The sequence below is a fragment of the Chiloscyllium plagiosum genome, chromosome 42, assembly GCF_004010195.1.
Source record: "Chiloscyllium plagiosum isolate BGI_BamShark_2017 chromosome 42, ASM401019v2, whole genome shotgun sequence".
Classification (NCBI taxonomy): Eukaryota; Metazoa; Chordata; class Chondrichthyes; order Orectolobiformes; family Hemiscylliidae; genus Chiloscyllium; species Chiloscyllium plagiosum.
The window spans coordinates 5,145,344-5,162,588 of record NC_057751.1 but is presented as its reverse complement, the minus strand read 5'-3'; the positions used below and the strand labels follow the sequence as shown (position 1 = coordinate 5,162,588).

General features: G+C 47.2%; 1 protein-coding gene across 1 annotated transcript in view; it reads right to left on the bottom strand.

The window, feature by feature from the left end:
- The window catches only part of cds2 (CDP-diacylglycerol synthase (phosphatidate cytidylyltransferase) 2), a 31,306-nt gene that overhangs the window by 13,010 nt on the left and 1,051 nt on the right, over positions 1–17,245 (bottom strand). The window contains exons 2-8 of the mRNA XM_043681247.1: positions 10,589–10,710; positions 7,549–7,645; positions 5,305–5,402; positions 3,643–3,782; positions 2,914–2,972; positions 2,337–2,419; positions 1,130–1,217 (exon numbers count right to left, since the gene is read on the bottom strand). Of these exons, the coding sequence (XP_043537182.1) occupies positions 1,130–1,217; positions 2,337–2,419; positions 2,914–2,972; positions 3,643–3,782; positions 5,305–5,402; positions 7,549–7,645; positions 10,589–10,710 (687 nt within the window). The remainder of the gene's footprint in view (positions 1–1,129; positions 1,218–2,336; positions 2,420–2,913; positions 2,973–3,642; positions 3,783–5,304; positions 5,403–7,548; positions 7,646–10,588; positions 10,711–17,245) is intronic.

Here is a 17,245-nt window from a genome sequence, read left to right as displayed (position 1 = left end):
CGGATGCAGTAAATGATGTGTGTGGAGGTGCAGGTGAATTTGCGATGGGGCAGACTGGGAGGGTTCTGCAACTTGCAGTGAAAGTGCTGGATATTTTTGAGGTGCTGCTTTTTGAAGCAGCGAGTGGGAGAATTTGGCGTTCAGCACATTCTGCCTGACGACAAGCCCTCCGATGGGTGGATGAAGCTGTAAGGGTCAGGGAAAGCACAGAGGGAAATAACCTACAGCCTACAAACAGGAAGCATCCATCTCCCTCTTCACCCCCTTCCCCCCAACCTCCTGTTGACCCAATCTCTGCAGCACAAAAGCTAAAAGACTTCAAACAAGAAATGACTGAGGTCCACCTGATTACTGCTGGATCTAAGAGTGACCAGCAGCCGATAGCAAACAGGATGTCATCATCAGTGCTAAAAACAAATCAAAGACTGTCAGAGACTATTTCACCCATGGGGATGAAATATAGATTTTTGATATACATTTTGTTTCTCCTATCTGTATTCCTTTCCCATCCACAGTACCTGGGTCAAACTCTCTGTCTTCATTGTGTGTGTGTGTGTGTGTGTGTATTTGGGATGTTTGAAGGGATATCATCAAAGTTGCCTGATAGGATTTCTCATGTCCTTTCTTTGCTCTGCCATTTGTCAGGGTCAAGTGTAAAAGTCCAGCTATTTTCTGTCCAGTGATGAGACCCGTTGTGGACGCAGGTCCTGAGTGCCCGTCTGTCAGGTGAACCAGTCACCGGGATGGTTTAACGTGGGTACTTGCCCATTTGGAATTGCTTGTGGAACACGTTAGCACAATAATCAGCACCCTTTGCCCAGTTCCACAGTAACATGTGTGACTTCCACACTGGGTTCAAAGGTCAACATTGAGTGCACGTGGGAGAGGGGAACTTCTGAGCGCCTTTCCCTGTCGTCCCAGCAGCAAGTCCAACCAGCTGCAAGGGAGGAAGTGCAGTCTGAAGCTGCCTTGACCCCACACTTTGTCTCCACTTCCACCCACGGTAAACAGCAGACAGAGCTCACCAGGTCAGTACAAACTGGGACTGACTGAGATTGCTGCTTCTCTGGGGTGGGATTGATTTTAATCTCTGCAACATGAGGTCATGTGTGTTTATCTAGTCACTGACCTTGATGAGGGGAGTTCGACCAAAGAAGAATCCAAACATGTAGGCCATGATATCATTGCAAATCACACAAGAAATTGGAACAATGAACCTGAGAAACAAAACAGAGGGAGCAACGATCAAACAGCATGCGCCAGACAAAGTAAGAGACCACTCAGAAATCCGCAACCTTTAAACTACAGAGGAACCTCAATTACCTAAAGGACACAGGCAGGGAGTATTCCATTCAGATAATTGAATGCCAGATAACATAGTCAGCCAAGCATTGGGACTTTAACATTTTGTTCAGATAATCCAAAATTCAGTGAATCAAATGCCAGACAACATAGTTAGCCAAGTATCGGGACCTTGCGATCTTGTTCAGAGAATCTGAAATTGGGTGAATTGAGTGCGTGATAATCGGGGTTCCTCTGTACATGGAATCCTAGTCACATGAAGCCAGGGACAGCAGCAGCTGGGAAGTGTATTCTCAATGTGACAGCACTCTGTGAAGGTGGGTCCCTGGCTGTTCATGTATAACCTGCAGGTACCCAGGACTACGTTACTCAGCAAGGTATTCACACATATGGGTTGGGCTTGCCAGGGAACTATCTAAAGTTAACAGCTCAAATGACCCAAATTGATTCAAGTTCAGGATGCACAGTAAGACAGAACCAGGGCTGATTTGGAGGCATGGTATTTGTATAAGAACCTGCCGAGTGGGACAGGGTTAGACCAACTTTCTGTCTCTGAGGCTTGAGAGATGCTCCATTTGTTCTTCAGCATCGAGTCACTGGAATGTTCTCTGGGTGTTGGGAAGAGACATGCTTGAACATAACGATCTGACTCAACCTTGGAAAGCCATTTTGGCATCAAATGGGAACATTGTCCCAACTTTATGACCTTGCCTTGAAACAGGGATCTCTGTGAGATCCAGTTCCCAAGGATGAGAACCCATGAGTCTCGTGTCACTGTATAAGGGGATGCCTGATCTAACATCTCACAGAGGTAGACGCAAGGGGCAGCCCTCAGTCACTGAAACACTCAGCTCAGCCTCAACAACTGCAGCTTTCTCCTGAATGCTGACGGGCACATCCCAGAGCTGGAGAAAGCTGCTGTCAACACACCCTCTGGCAGGGCAAGGTCAGACTGGCTGAAAAGACAAATACAAAACTGGCCCAAGTTTTGTACAGCCCTGCGTGATGGAAGCAAGCACTGGGCAGTCACTTACCAAATCATTCCGTCAAAGAGGTTGTGGATGATCAGGTGAGACTGGGTAACTACAATCAGCAAGGTCACATGGGTCCATCCAAACTGGAAAGGAAGAAAGAACACAAAAATGGAAACACTCAGGATCCACACACCAGAGTGCCAACACATCTATCCAAGGGAATCGAGACCATTGAGGACTGAGCAGAACTGGGCTTTCCATGGTTTACACATGTCTATTCAGCAGTGGACAACAGGTATCACACAGTAGGCAGCAAAGAGAGTGAGATCAACCAGACACCCAGCCAGCACCCAACAGTGAAGGCACTGCCATCTCCTTCCTTCCCTCCCTCCCTCCCTCCCTCCATCCCTCTCACGTTCGGCTGCAGCAGGAAGAACACAATACAGTGAGCTGGCTCTCCTCCCCATCGTTCCCTAACCCCCACAGAACTTTGCAGTTCTGCCTCAGCTTCAGGTGTGTCCAAGGTGCTGACCAAAACAAACCCAGTCAGTGGATTGGGATGGTGGCCCAGGAGCGAGAGCAAGTGGCACTGTAAATGCAGAGTGGGTGTCCCTGTGAACATCAGGGCTTGACATACCATGTAGAACTGCAGTCTGTAATGTTTCTTCACCAGGCTCAGGACAAACATGCAGAATCCTACAAACAAAACAACAAAGTCACTGTCTGTCAAAAACACAACATACGAAAGACCACAACCGATCAGGCAGCATCCAGGGAGAGAAAACAAGCTCACGTTTCCAATCAGGGTGACTCTTGACAGCTTGGATAAATGCCACGGAAAAGACTGTGTTCTGATAATGGATCTCCACGTATAACATGAAGTGGAACTTGTATGTCCTTTCTCCCTGAGAGCCTGACACCATACTGTCTGACCTGGCTTGTTCACAGCACTGTTCAAGGACTTGCTGTACAACTGCAGCCCACATTGGTAAGCTCTTGTCAATTTGAACTTCCAGTTCAATAGCTGAACATATTTCTCTGCCTCTGCGTTTGGCTGTATTTACAAAATGTTGACAACACCAAGTCTGGTGAGTGACACAGACATGAATTTCTCTAATTCTCTGAATCTAACAGCTTGTCCACAGTGGGCATTTCCTTCCTGTCACACTGACTCAATGCCTGTCTGATACATTATTTGACTTTTCATTTGTAAAATATTGAAGAGTCTAACCCGCCAAATCCCATGAGCTCAGTCAGACAGAAAGAGTGCTGGCATTTGACACAGAGTTCACCGCTGACTGAGGGAGTATGTGTTATTATTTTCACAGATCGTGTCAGGTCCACTGGGACAACTCAGCAACAGTACCTGCCAGGTAAAGAGCAAATGAGATGAAGCGATGGTATTTGCTCAAGATCCGCAAGGGCTCCTCTCTCTGAACCAGGGCGAAAAACGTATCTGTTACTGTCTCCCCATAGAAGAAGTAGTTAGCACACAGCAAGAAATACCTTCGAGAGAAAACAGGGTCAGACATTTTATCTCAAAACTCTGCAAGCAGGGTAAATCAAACACTTCCAGTTCAGGAAGGTATTAGCTTGTGTGAACCATTAGGGGCCTCTCCTTCAATAACCTGTGTTTGCCTCTGGTCTGTGAAAGTTGCAATCTTACCATGTTTAGACATTGCTCACAATAGGTCCCTCTGCTCCACACCAGCCCACTCCAAAGTCCCATTTCTGTCACCTCCTAAACTCCTCCAGCTTTAAGAGTTCTGTGCTCCTACAGTTCTGGTATTTAGTGCACCCCCCCATCACCTCACCATTTCCATCTCAGTCAGTGGTTGCTGTATCTTTGGCCACCTCAGTCCCCAGCTCAGGACTTCACTCCTTAAAGCCTCCCCACCTGTGTGTCTGTCTGTCTCTCTCTCTCTCTTTCATTCTGTGTCCTGATTTTAACCATTCCTTGGAGCCTACCCCTTCAGTATTGTTTTTTACCACCTGTCCCAATACCACCACATGAAGCTCAAAGTGAAATACTGGAAAGTAACACTTTGGGACTTAATTATTCAAATATAAGCTGCTATCACCACTTACTCAGAAACAACATTTGGAGCATGGTAATTGACTAGGATCAGAAACCATATGTTGAGGAGCACAGAGTCTTGACGACTACCTCACGTAATATGCCTTCTGTGGGTCCCTCCATGTCCTTGTCAACACAAGGTTAATTCTTTTAAAAGTTTGCAATGCAAAGTGGATGCAGTTTAGCAGCTGACAGCTCTGACTGATCCAATCTCATCTTCAACACAATCCCCGAGCTGTGCAGAGGACCATAGGAACACCAGATCATAACTCACTCATAACTCGGCTTTAAACACTCAATGGCACATCCGTGGTTGCACTGGGCTCAGACTATGACTTGCTTCAGTTTTCAGGCTGAGGGGCTCTTGATTTGAGTTTGCGTTTGCTGAGATTGCAGTGTTTGCCTTGTGGGTGGCTGTGGTGTAGCGAGACTCTCATGTTCGGGGGAGGGACTGTGTTCAGGAGAAACGCAAAGACATGCCAAAACAACAGTGAGAATATTCGTCTTCTATTCAGACGAGCACATTAAATGTAGAATGATGAAACTTTGTTTTCGCCAATGAGACTCTCTTATGGCTGTTTTTGACATTAACAAAGAATAGATGACATGGTGGAAAGTGCTCCCACTCACATGGGGTGATATCTGAATTTGTTTCAGATTTGAGAGGACTGGGAAGCAGTGATATTTCAATTCCACTGCCATGATCCTATGGATGAGTGTGCTCCTGCTTATTATCTGTGCCAGAGGTGAATTTTGTATTACAGGCCAAACTGTACACATGAAACGGTATGTCAGCTTTCTCCTAACAACGAGTGACACAGTTGGAGAGGCAAGAGAGGGTGGTATTCTGATTTAAAACAAACCCCAGACAGTGACATAGGATTTCTCCCAATGCCCGGGCATGATTCACTCAGCCTTTGTCCCTTCAGCTGTGCCCGTCAATGTGCTCACCAGCTCAGAGTCCGGAACCATGGCAGATGGTAGGAATGATAGACGTTGTAGCCGATGAGGATAATCTCATGAAAGCATTTGATCTGCACACAGAGAACCTAGGAAAATGAAAGAAGAACAATACACTGTGACCTGGACTTCACCATCGAAGTTAGATTCAAGGCCATAAGCAGCAGTTCCCTTGTGGTTGCATTGTAAATTCATCACTCCTGAACAATGGGGGACTATTTTACACGGGGTTGAAAGCTCAGTGAGGGGAGCTAGCAGATGAAGAAGGACTAATCTTCAGATCACAAATTTCCAGACACCTTCAATCCCTCTGTCAATGCTCTTGAGTCTGAGAGGTCAAGTTGTGGGACAATTTGTGATTGCAGATTATTGGGCACACAGGATTGCTCACTGAAATCTGGTTCGAAAGCTGGAAAATGTCGCTGTGAGATAATTATGCTGAAGCTCAAGATCAGATCAAATCCTTCCTGCTGCCATGGGCTTGGACTTTAAAAATACATACCCTCCATCTACAGCAAACAACCTGCCTGTAACTCAGTGATTGTTCAAAATATCATTTCCACTCACATTTTATTAAAGTTTTAAATATGTTTGATCAGTCTTTATTGAACTCTAAGTACCATATTCACTGATTATTTCAGCATATGTAATGTTCTAACATTTTAATGTTTACAGTTTTTCCCTGTCAGTAGGGCTTGTTTCAAAAAATAATGGTTTTATTGATGAAAACATGACTGTGTGACAGTATCGTCTTCAACTGGGAAGATTAGATTTTGTCAAAGTATTTTTGAATAGAAGGTCTTCACAGTATAAGTTTGTGTGTGTGTTATACACACTTTCAGTCCACTCCTAACCGTCCCCAGTTTAACTATCAATGTAAAAATCCAGTGGTGAATGAAACTATCTGAGCATGTTTAAACATCTCTGTTCTGATACTCAGTGCCATCATCATCTCTGGGTTGGCGAGAGACGAAATCAGTCCCCATTCCTTGCCCCAGACACCATTCACTGAGTGACGATTTGGTGTATGGGCACCTGTTTATGCAGTCAGTCAGAGCACTCCCCCTCCTACCCCCAATACTGGCTGAGTGACCTCATGCCTGTTTCCCAGGTAGGAGTAGGTTGTTGGTTCAAGGCGCACTCCTCTGATTTCAGCACATAATGTCCTCTGACATTTCACCTGAGTGCTGCAGCATTGCTGGAGGTGCTGTCGGTCACTCAGTGAATCCTTGAATCTCTCCGAATATCCCAAGGCAATATTTGAAGAAAGCTCTCCCTCACATCCAGTTCTGAATTAGTTCCCTTGAAAGCACATCAGCAGATCACCGATCTCACTGCTGTTTGGGCTGGGATTTTGCTGTGTTCAAACACATGCAGATGCAAAGTGCATGTAAATCCATAACAACAGAGACTCGACGTTCAAAGGGGCAGCATGCTGGCTCAGTGGTTAGCACTGCTGCCTCACAGCACCAGGGACCCTGGTTCGATTCCAGCCTTGGGTGACTGTCTGTGTAGAGTTTCCTCCGGGTGCCCCGGTTTCTTCCCACAGTCCAAAGATGTGCAGGTTTGGTGAATTGGCCATGCTAAATTGTCCATAGTGTTTAGGGATGTGGAGGTGAGGTGCAGTCAGGGGTAAAGATAGGATAGGGGAATGGGTCTGGGTGGGTAACTCTTTGGAGGGTCGGTGTGGACTTGTTGGGCCGAAGGGCCTGTTTCCACACTGTAGGGATTGTAGGATTTCTATGAAAAGCAGCTCAGTGACTCAGCATGTCATCCTAAAAGATGTTCTGGCAATGTCAATCCCTTTTTTAAGTTGCAGTGGAGGAAGGGGTGTGAGACAGCAAATATCAATTAACACACGAGAGTTCCACAATCATTATTTCTCTGGGGGGAAGGGAGACTTCCTGCATATATGGGTACACTGGCACTTGACTCGAGCTAAACAGAAAATAAATGCTAAATAATGCAAAGGCTGGAGTTCTTAAATCCAAACAAAGTGTTGCAGAAACTCCCCAGATCTGCTGGGAGAGAGTGTGAGTTAACCTTTCTGAGTCCAATGACTCTTGTATGGAAGACGAGTTGACAGACACAGGCTGGTTGTTTTTCTCCCCACAGATGTGGGCAGACCTGTTGAGTTGGGTTTCTGAGTTGGTTGACACTGAGCAGAAATGAGTTGAGGTACATAGGGCATGTGTGCGTTGAGTCAGGGGTGTAAAGTGCACCACTGAAACTTACTATCATCATGAGAACCATGGGGCCCAGGTAGATGATAAGGAAGAAGAAACTGATCATAGCCAGGGTCAGGATTCCTCGCACCCACCAGTTCTTCCATCTAGCAAAGGAAAGAAGAAGAGTTTTACAATGAATCCAAACAAGTCATGTGTTGTTCCTCAAGCCCGGGAAACTCCTTGATTTCCTCACAGAGACCAGCTTGGTGTACACTCAGCACTCCCCATTGACACTGTGACCACACTGCTCCTTTAACAAGGTTACACTGTCCTGGGCTCTTTTTTCAGAGGAATCATAAAAGGAGCGATTCCGAAAGGTCCAGGTTTTGAAGGGTTTTAGGGCCAATTTGAATTTAGCTCACAGATACCGCTTCAGGCAAAAGGCTTTCAAGTTTAAAAACCAACCCTTGTACACTGAAAGGGGAATGGCCATTTCACCCAGCTCTGCTTTTCTCTGGTTTGGTTTGGGTTTTAGCAGGCAGGCAGGCAGTTTTGAGTCAGCTGGCCCAAGTAACCAGAAGGTGTTCTATGCTGGCTTCCCTCTCTCTCTCTCTCTCTCCTGTAAGACCCTGGGTTTGATTTTACCTTTTTGAGCCAATGGGTGTTTATGGGGATTGTTGCAAGTATTTGGAACAGCATCTTTAAGGTGGGATAATCTGTTGGGTTGTCGGATGGGTCAAGTTATTCTGCATTCTGTTCTTTGTTTGTGTTTCATCTGGTAGTGTTGCAAATAAATTCTGTTTTGTTTAAAACAGTGGTTGGGCCAGTGCTCCTGGAATATCCACTACACACCTGCTTAAAACAACAAGCAAAGCTAGGGGCTGGGCTACTTTCTTGAAATGTTTTGACCGGGGTGGGTGGGGGGGGCTCTGTCTTGGTCTGTGACAACACTCAAGCTGAAAGGGAGTGAACGATGATGTGGCACCACCACTCCCCACGCTCCTCCCACAAAGCTGTCTCCACAACGGAATCCAGTCTTCACTGTGGTACTCACTGCCGACGAGAATACCTTCGGAGTGAGAGGTTCAACCAAGCCTGCTGATGTAAATAACTCAAAGATTGTCTCCGAGTTTTAGATGGTCCCATTCAAAACCAGCAAAGAACCAGGGTTCACCTCTCGAGGGACACAATTGAAAGGCAGAAGACATTCAGATTGCTTTGCGACTCGCTTCGGTCACATGGCATGCTGTGCAACTTTGTGTGCATCGTGTTATGAAAAGGGCAGCTGGGCAGTGGATGACTGCCACATTCTCAGCAAGGACTGAACAGAGCTGCAATGAAGCCGCTCAAAGGTGGAGGTCTGAGGAAGTCTTCAGCATCATTAAAGGCAATGCAAAAAGATGGGGTGAGATTCTCTCCGCTTGGACAGAGCACCAAAATTGGAGGCCACAAGTCAAAACCAGTCACACAAAAACAATCCAATCGGAAACTCGTTACCCAGACAGTCCACTCACTCCAGGGTCAATGAGGGGAATAAGGTCACTGGATCCAAAGGGAAAGCAGAGTTCCTTACTGCTTCCTACTGATCGGGTTTGATCAATGGACAGGAGCAGGAGGTGGTCAGTGCACAGCATGATCTGCAGAAAGCACCAGTTGGGTACTCCCTTCAAATAATTCCATCTGCATCAACTCTCTCTTGTCACTATCCAAGATCCCACAGAGCTGTGCACAGAGGAACAGGGGACTTTTCCAGGATCCAAAGATCTAAGTTAGTGAGAGGGAAAGGGGGCAGCTGAGTGGATCTTATTGAGAATGAGATGCCTGATTTGGTGCTGTTAGCCAGGGCTAATCAGGGAGTGTGGGCTAACAGATATGAAGAGGAGTGTGAGGGTTTCTGTTCACTCTAAGAACTGGCTGGTCAGACTCCATGGGGACTTGGTGACAGGATACCTACATTCATGGTGCTAGTTCAGGAGGGGACTGAAAGTCCACTTGCAGGGGGTTAAACTGTTGACAAAAACTTCCTGTCTGTGCTATTCCAATGAAATTGTCATGGTCCTTCACTTTCTGTGCAAGTCATGCCCAAGGCATTCTCATCAGTGTTTGTTATTAATCAGTGTCTGAGGAACTTCCTCCCCCTGTTTTCAATGAGCTTGATCAAGCTGTCGTTGAAGGGCAATGGATACAGGTTGCAGGGTAAAAGGGGATAGATCCCGAGTGAGCGAACCCCAGACAAATCCCACAGACTCCAACACCAAGCAGGTTGTGTGACTGAAATCCTGTCAGTACCTTCAATCTTCATTCCACCACCAACACTCATTAGCAGCAGGGAGTGCTATCGATTCAAGGCTCCTTTAGCAGCATCTTCCAAACCTGCAACCACTTCTACCCTGAGGACAAGGGTAGCAGGTACCTGGGAACATAATCCCCTGCAGGCTCCCCTCCAGGTCACTCACCAACCTTAGAAATATACGGCTGTGCCTGCAGTGTTATTGGGTCAAAGTCCTGGAACCCCTTCCCTCACAGCCCTGTGGGACTGTAAAAAGGCAACTCAGCACCACCTTCTCCAGAACAATTCGGGATGGAAAATAAAGGTCAATCTAGTCAGCGACACCCGACATCAGGGTCAACATGAGCAAACCAGACTGTGAGGATCTCGAAACAGAGAGGGGGTAATAACTGGGGAATGAATCTAACTAACTAGCTCCTTCAAATGGTTGGCACAGTCAAAGTAGCTCCCCACGTGCTCCATTTGATTTGTGTAAAGTGTTGCGATTTTAGTTATAAAGGAGTGTTTGCTCCTATATTTTGAGACTCAAGGTAGTTAATCCCGAGTCACCAGGCAGGAAAGGTGCCACGGCACTTGTCTTTGATCTTATCAGGTATTATTCCCACGTTTAGCTCTTTGGGAAAGTCAGCTTTCACAGGAATGGAAAAGAAACTCTGCCCTCAGTTCTGCCAAGTGAGTTCACTAAATACTATCCTGGATAGTGTTCGGGATTGCACGAAGTGAGTTCACTAAATACTATCCTGGATAGTGTTCGGGATTGCACGAAGTGCTATGCAAAAGGACAAACTGCAGCAGCGCACAGCTGAGAATACCACACCTTGAAGATAGGCCGGACAGTGCCTTGTTCAACACCTCGGGAGTATTATCAACAGAAGGAGCAGTGTCCGCACTGCTCGAGTCCAATTTCGCATCACTTCCAGACGTCGTCGACTCAGATTCCTGCACACAAACAAAACACAAGCCAGGAAGGTTAATGCACATTCAAATGGATAGAAAATCCTGCAAATGCACTGCGGGTCAGCAGCCAGCATCTGAAAGAGAAGGCGCCTATCTCTGCTGAGGGACATTCCCTCCCCGCCCCCCACCATTCGACGTGCCAATCCATACAGGTACACTGCTTGCAGATGCTGACCATACCGCTGTGTAATTCTACATCTGCTGGGTTTTGTTCTCAATGGTCAGCTTCACAAGTTCAACATCATTCACCAGAGTTTGCAAAGAAAGGAAATCAACATCATTACCATTTATCAAGGGACCATGATCTGTGGGGTTGGAATGAGTCAGATACAGTGCACAGGATGCTCTGACATCAGCTCCTCCATGCTTCCTGCGCTGCTTGTGACCAAGTTTGAGTGAGATAGGGGAAGGAAGCTTCCCTCGCCAGCCCACCCTGCCTCACAATGTGTTTGTATCTGGCACACCAGCTTCCTGTTAACATTGGCAGTCACGCTGCCAGAAAACCAGCAAACTGTCTCTGAAGGAAAGCTACCCAGACACCCAAAGGAGTGGGAATTCAGGGACAGCTACAGGCCAAAGCTGACAGCTGACCAAAGTTACTGGCTGGAGACAGATGGGAGAGGAAATCTGGGCCCGTCAAGGAGTAGTCCACAATGAAACCCAAATGTCATGTTCCCATTGTCTTCCCATAGGAAACCGGACACCAGGCTGCCTTTGGGAAGCAGCTGAGAACAGCCTTGATTTCTGTCAGAGATATACGGCCCTCTACCAAACCCTTCTGTTCAACTCGTCCAGGCCGACCAAACCTAACTAGTTCCATTAGTGTGCGTTGCTGGAAAAGCACAGCAGGTCAGGCAGCATCCAAGGAGCAGGAGAATCGACGTTTCGGGCATGAGCCCTTCTTCAGGAATGAGGAAAGTCGATTCTCCTGCTCCTTGGATGCTGCAACACATTTTCAGCTCTGATCTCCAGCATCTGCAGTCCTCACTTTCTCCTTTAGCGTGCATATCTAATGGAAGTGAAAAACCGAGGAAGCATTTCAAGAAACCAACAGCGAAAACTCTTCCCTCAGGTAGAGAGTCGACCATAAACATCTTTACTTGAGCTTTGCTAAAACCAAGTCATCGGAGAGCAGCTAGAGCAAGGACCATGTTGTCTGTTCAGGTAAAGTGTGGAATGAATGTCAGTCAACAGACACCCAGCTTCTGACTTAGTTCAAATAGAGACAGAGACCGCCTGAAATAGCAAAATCACTGACAACGAGGAGCACACTTTTCTTCATGAAGGCATTGTGAGTAGGGTTCCAAATCATTCCTGGCCAAGATGGATATGAAAGCATGATGTTTTAGCTGGGTATGTTCAGTACTAATCCAAGTCATGTGCAACCAACAAGGTTCTCTGGTTCTCTGAAGCAGGGAACAGTGAACCAGCTGTGATACAGGCATTGTAGCTAAGGAGTGGAGCCAACTTCCTGACAAACTAGTCCTCCCAACACACACGAGGAACAATGCCTCCAAACATTCCCAGGCCACATCTTGAGACACATCACAGCAGACCTTACACTCGTGTCATCTTTATCGCGTGGTGCTCTCAGCAAGGCCAAAGGTCACATCACTGCTGGTGGGAACACACTGCCAATCCAGGCTGAGTTGGGCTCAATGGGGGCGAAGCCCTTGTACGGTGTCAGTCAAAGAGTTCAGATCCAGAGCTGCCACTACCTGAACACGCCGAGGCCAGTCACGCAGCAGGAGAAATGCTGTCTTAAACATCATCCCCCTCCCTGTGGGGTCAGATGGATGCAAACATTCGCAAAAGCAACAAGGGAGCTCCACTTCACAACGGCAAAGTGCAGTAGCTCCACATTAGGAATAGGCATGGAGTGTCACCTGGGCCAGCCAGCCAATGGGGGGGGAAACACTTGGTTCACAACCCACCAACAGCAGCAAGGGAAGCCACTCAGACATTTCTCCAGCCTCTTCAGACAGGGTGAAGCCTTGAGGGGGACAGAAGCAGCCCCGACAGCCAAAGGCATGAGAATTTCTTGTGAAACATTTGAAGCTGAGAGGATGTCAGGTAGCAATGCCTGCGAGAATGAAAGGAAACAGTCATTTGTGGTCAAACTGTGTGTGGCGGGGAGAATCGGAGTCATAAGGTGAGACAGAAAGTAAAGTCACACATGTGAATCTCTGAACAGCTTCCTACTGTTTGTCACCCCACTATGTCTGTCTGCTCGACTTCCAGGTGGAAATCTGCTTTCTCTGCCTGGGCTATCTTGCTCAAGCTGGTAATCTGCATGTACCTTCTTTCTGCACTCTTTGGACCCATGCCAAGATCAGACAGCGTTCTCTGGCTTGCACCAGGCCTGAAACTGACTGCAGAGTCAGCGATTAAATCGGGAGAGAAACAGAGGCTAGGACTCCTGCCTCAATAACCAGGTTGTTCCATGCCCTGTCCCATAACCCGTCAATTCTCCTGGCACTCTGTCATGCAGCAGTTATTTACATGGACACAGTCCAAGGCAACAGGGTGCTCAGTGACATCCAAGGCTTGTCCTGTCCTCAGCACCAGTTCACAGGCCAACACCACAGTAAAACGATCACAAGATAGAGCTGTAATCGATCACGCTCAGCACAGAGCAGAGAGTGACCCTCCAACATCTCAGCCCAGGCCCGCATGTTGCCTCAAGCCTTGTGGACTCTCAGCTGCAATGCTTTGCTGAATGGGGCTATGGGCTTACCCTCCAGTTCACTTCTGGTACCTTACTGAAGGAAGGATGGAATTGCATTGGAAACAGTTCAGAGAAGTTTCACTGGAAGTAAGGAAAAGGCTCTTCTCATGAGATGAGACTGAGCGATTTTGGTTTGATATAAAAATGGAATGCATTCTCTTCAGTCCATATGCTGATGGTCTGCTCACTGTCTGATTTAAACTGTACCTCCTATGTGTCATCAGGAGCCAGTGGCTCGTAGAAAAAAGCTACAAGTCTACGACAGATACAGGCAGGATTCATGTTGACTTCCCATCAGAGGCAGAAAGTGGTACATGCTGCCCCAACCAGCTTGTCAAGTCAGAGTCAAGCATTAACCCAGCAGGCTATGAGGTAACACAGGGTGTGAGAGCCAAACCCAGTCTCGCCCTCCTCCTCCTTGTACAAGCTGTACTTAGCCAACCACAACTGGGGTAAGCTGAGTTCTAGCGAGAACACAGCACTAACAAAATGGTGGGCAATGTTGCAATACCACTGAGTCAGCAATTATCAAAGTAAAGGAATCATGTTTCAGTCAGTGTCAGCTCCAGCATGCCTCAGAGTCGAAAAGGTGTAGGTTCAAGGCTCACACAGCCCAGGACTTCAGGCAAGGATTACGAAGGGAGGTGCTGAGACATTAACCCAAGTCCATGTCTGCTTTTAGTGGCATACGGAAAAGATCCAAGTACATTATTGTGTAAAGGAGAAGGGCACTTCCTAACAGTGTCCACTCCAGTATTTCTATCTCAATGATCTTGTCACAAAAGGATGATACATTCATTGTCACATTGGTGTGTGTGGGAGCTTACTATGCACAAATTGGTTGGCTTGTATCTGACAATGGATTGCCAAGTGTATAGAACATAGAACAGTCCAGCACAGTACAGGCCCTTTGCCCCCTGATGTTGTACTGACCTTTTATCCTCCTGTAAGATCAGACTAACCGACATACCCTCCATTTTACTCCCATCCATGTGCTTATCCAAGAGTCCCTTAAAAATCCCGAATGGATCTGACTCTATTACCATCACTGACAGTGCATTCCATGCACCCATCACTGTGTGTGTGAAGAACTGACCTCTGACATCTCCCCGAAACCTTCCTCCAATCACCTTAACATTCTGTCCCCTCGTAATAGTCAGTTCCACTCTGGGAAACAGTCTCTGGCTACCCACTCTATCTGTGCCTCTGATCATCTTGTACATCTCTGTCAAGTCACCTCTCACCCTTCTTCACTCCAATGAGAAAAGCCCTAGCTCCTTCAACCTTTCTCCATGAGACATTCCCTCCATTCCAGGCAGTATCCTGGTAAATCACCTCTGCACCCTCTCTAAAGCTTCCACATCCTTCCTATAATGAGGCAACCAGAACTGAACACAATATTCCAAGTGTGGTCTAACCAGGGCTTTACACAGTAACAGCATAACCTCATGGTACTTAAACTCAATCCCCCTGCTAATGAAAGCCAACACACCATGCATCATCTTAGCAATCCCATCAACTTGGGTGGCAACTTGGAGGGATCTCTGGACATGGATCCCAAGATCCCTCTGTTCCTCCACACTTCCATGAATCCTGCCTTTAATCCTGTATTCTGCATTCAAATTTAACCTTCCAAAATGAATCACTTCACCCTTTTCCAGGTTGAACTCCATCTGCCACTTCTCAGCTGGGTTCTGCATCCTGTCAATGTCTCGTTGCAACCTACAACAACCCTCCACACTATCTACAACTCTACCAACCTTCGTGTCATCAACAAACCTACTAACCCACCCTTTCAGTTACTCATCCAAGTCATTCTATAAAAATCACAAAGAGCAGGGGTCCCAGAATCTATCTCTCTGGAACACCACTGGTCGCCGGGCTCCAGGCTGAATCCTTTCTATCTATTACCACCCTCTGTCTTCTATGGGCCAGCCAATTCCGTATCCAAACAGCCAGGTTTCCCGGTATCCCATGCCTCCTTACTTTCTGAATGGGCCTACCATGGGGAACCTTCTCGAACACCTTGCTAAAATCCATGTACACCACATCCACTGCTCTACCTTCATCAATGTGTTTTGTCACATCCTCAAAGAATTCAGCGAGGCATGACGTGCCCCTCACAAAGGCAAGCTGACTATCTCTGGAGCACCTGAGAGGTTACAGAAATGCGAGCAGTAAAACTGACCATCGCTGAGCAGTTTTGCACTGAGGCGAGGTGGGAAATGTAATGGTGAAATCTCACTGATAATGACATTTCTTCATTAAATCTTGAGAGCAGTCAATCCTACTGATCAGAGTGAACAGTCATGGGCCGACTGATGATTAGTGGACACTGAGTGACCCTCTGCTTCCTGGCTTTCCACACACCTTGTTGATCCTATCTTTCTACCCTTCCATTGACTCCATCTTCTGTGCCGCACTCCTGTCTGAAAAGGATCGGAAGCCAGTTGTCTTTCACCAACTAGCTGTTTGACTGAAGAGTGCATCAAGCTGGACACTGAATCCCACCAGAGGGTGCAGTGACCTTCGCTCCAGCTGCTCAGGAGACAGGATTGTGTATTCCAATAACTGAGTTCCTTGTTTCCAGGCTCATGATGTCTTTCATCTCCAGTGTGTGAAACTTATCAGTCAGGAGTCAATCGAACCAGGAGATGATGGCTTATTGACACCTGGCTGTCTTTGGAGAAAATGTTGATGTCAGTTCAGACAATACCATTTGGTCCATATTGGTTTCACGTTGCTAAGTTAAACTGTCTAGTCAGCTGATTGCTGTGGCCATTTTAAGCTTCAGTCCGATGCTGGAAGTGGAAAGTTGCTGGTCTCCACTTTGTCACCAAAGCAGCTCCCACTGCAGTGGGCTGGGGACCATGCTCCAGATGCTCACTGTTCTGGTCTGAATGTAAGGCACTGTGGGGATAAGAGAAAGTGAGGACTGCAGAATTCAGAGTTGAAAAGTGTGGCGCTGGGAAAGCACAGCACAGGTCAGGGAACTTCCAAGGAGCAGGAGAATCAACGTTTCGGGCATAAGCCCTTCATCAGGAATTTCTTGTCCACAGGGAGGGGACGAGGGATGAGGAATCCTTGCAATAGTGTCCAACACACTGACTTGCAGGAAACCCCACAGCTACTGGGACTCACAGAGAAAACAGTCTGGGTAACAGCTTCCCCACCCCCCCTCCCCCACGTGCCCTCTGTCATGTCACACCCATTGTGGACAGCCACCAGATGTTATCTCTGGATCACAGAATGATGGGGTTTGTCAGCTTCTGCCTGTTCTTGAGCTTCACCTTGGTTCCAGCAAGAGATTGGTGGCTGCTTACACATGCTCATCATGATCGAGCTCCCAGGCTAGTCTCAGTCCACAGCAGTTAGCAACTCCATAACCACACTGAGATTCAAATCTATTGCAACTACTTCTCCTCAGCAGTGATTACAATCCAGGGCAACCAACGACAAGAAGGTCACGTAACCTCCGAACTGAAGTCTTCTCATCCTGATGATATCAATGCCTTCAGTTTGTGTGTGTGTGACACAGCAGTTTCATTGCCTCCCATACTGTTGGACTGGAGGTCACTTCCCTGAGAATCAGGTAACTGTCTTGTGAGGAGATGACTGTGGTTTGCCCCTTCATTCCCTCACAGTCAACATTAGTGTGTGTTAACCATTGTAATGCTAATCCCAGCTCAGCAAGACATCGCCTTCAAACAAGTAACAGTGTGTTCCCTCTGCAGTGGAGTTTCAAATCTTCAGTCCCCTTTCGAGTTGTTTCCTCGCCCCCCCCCCCCC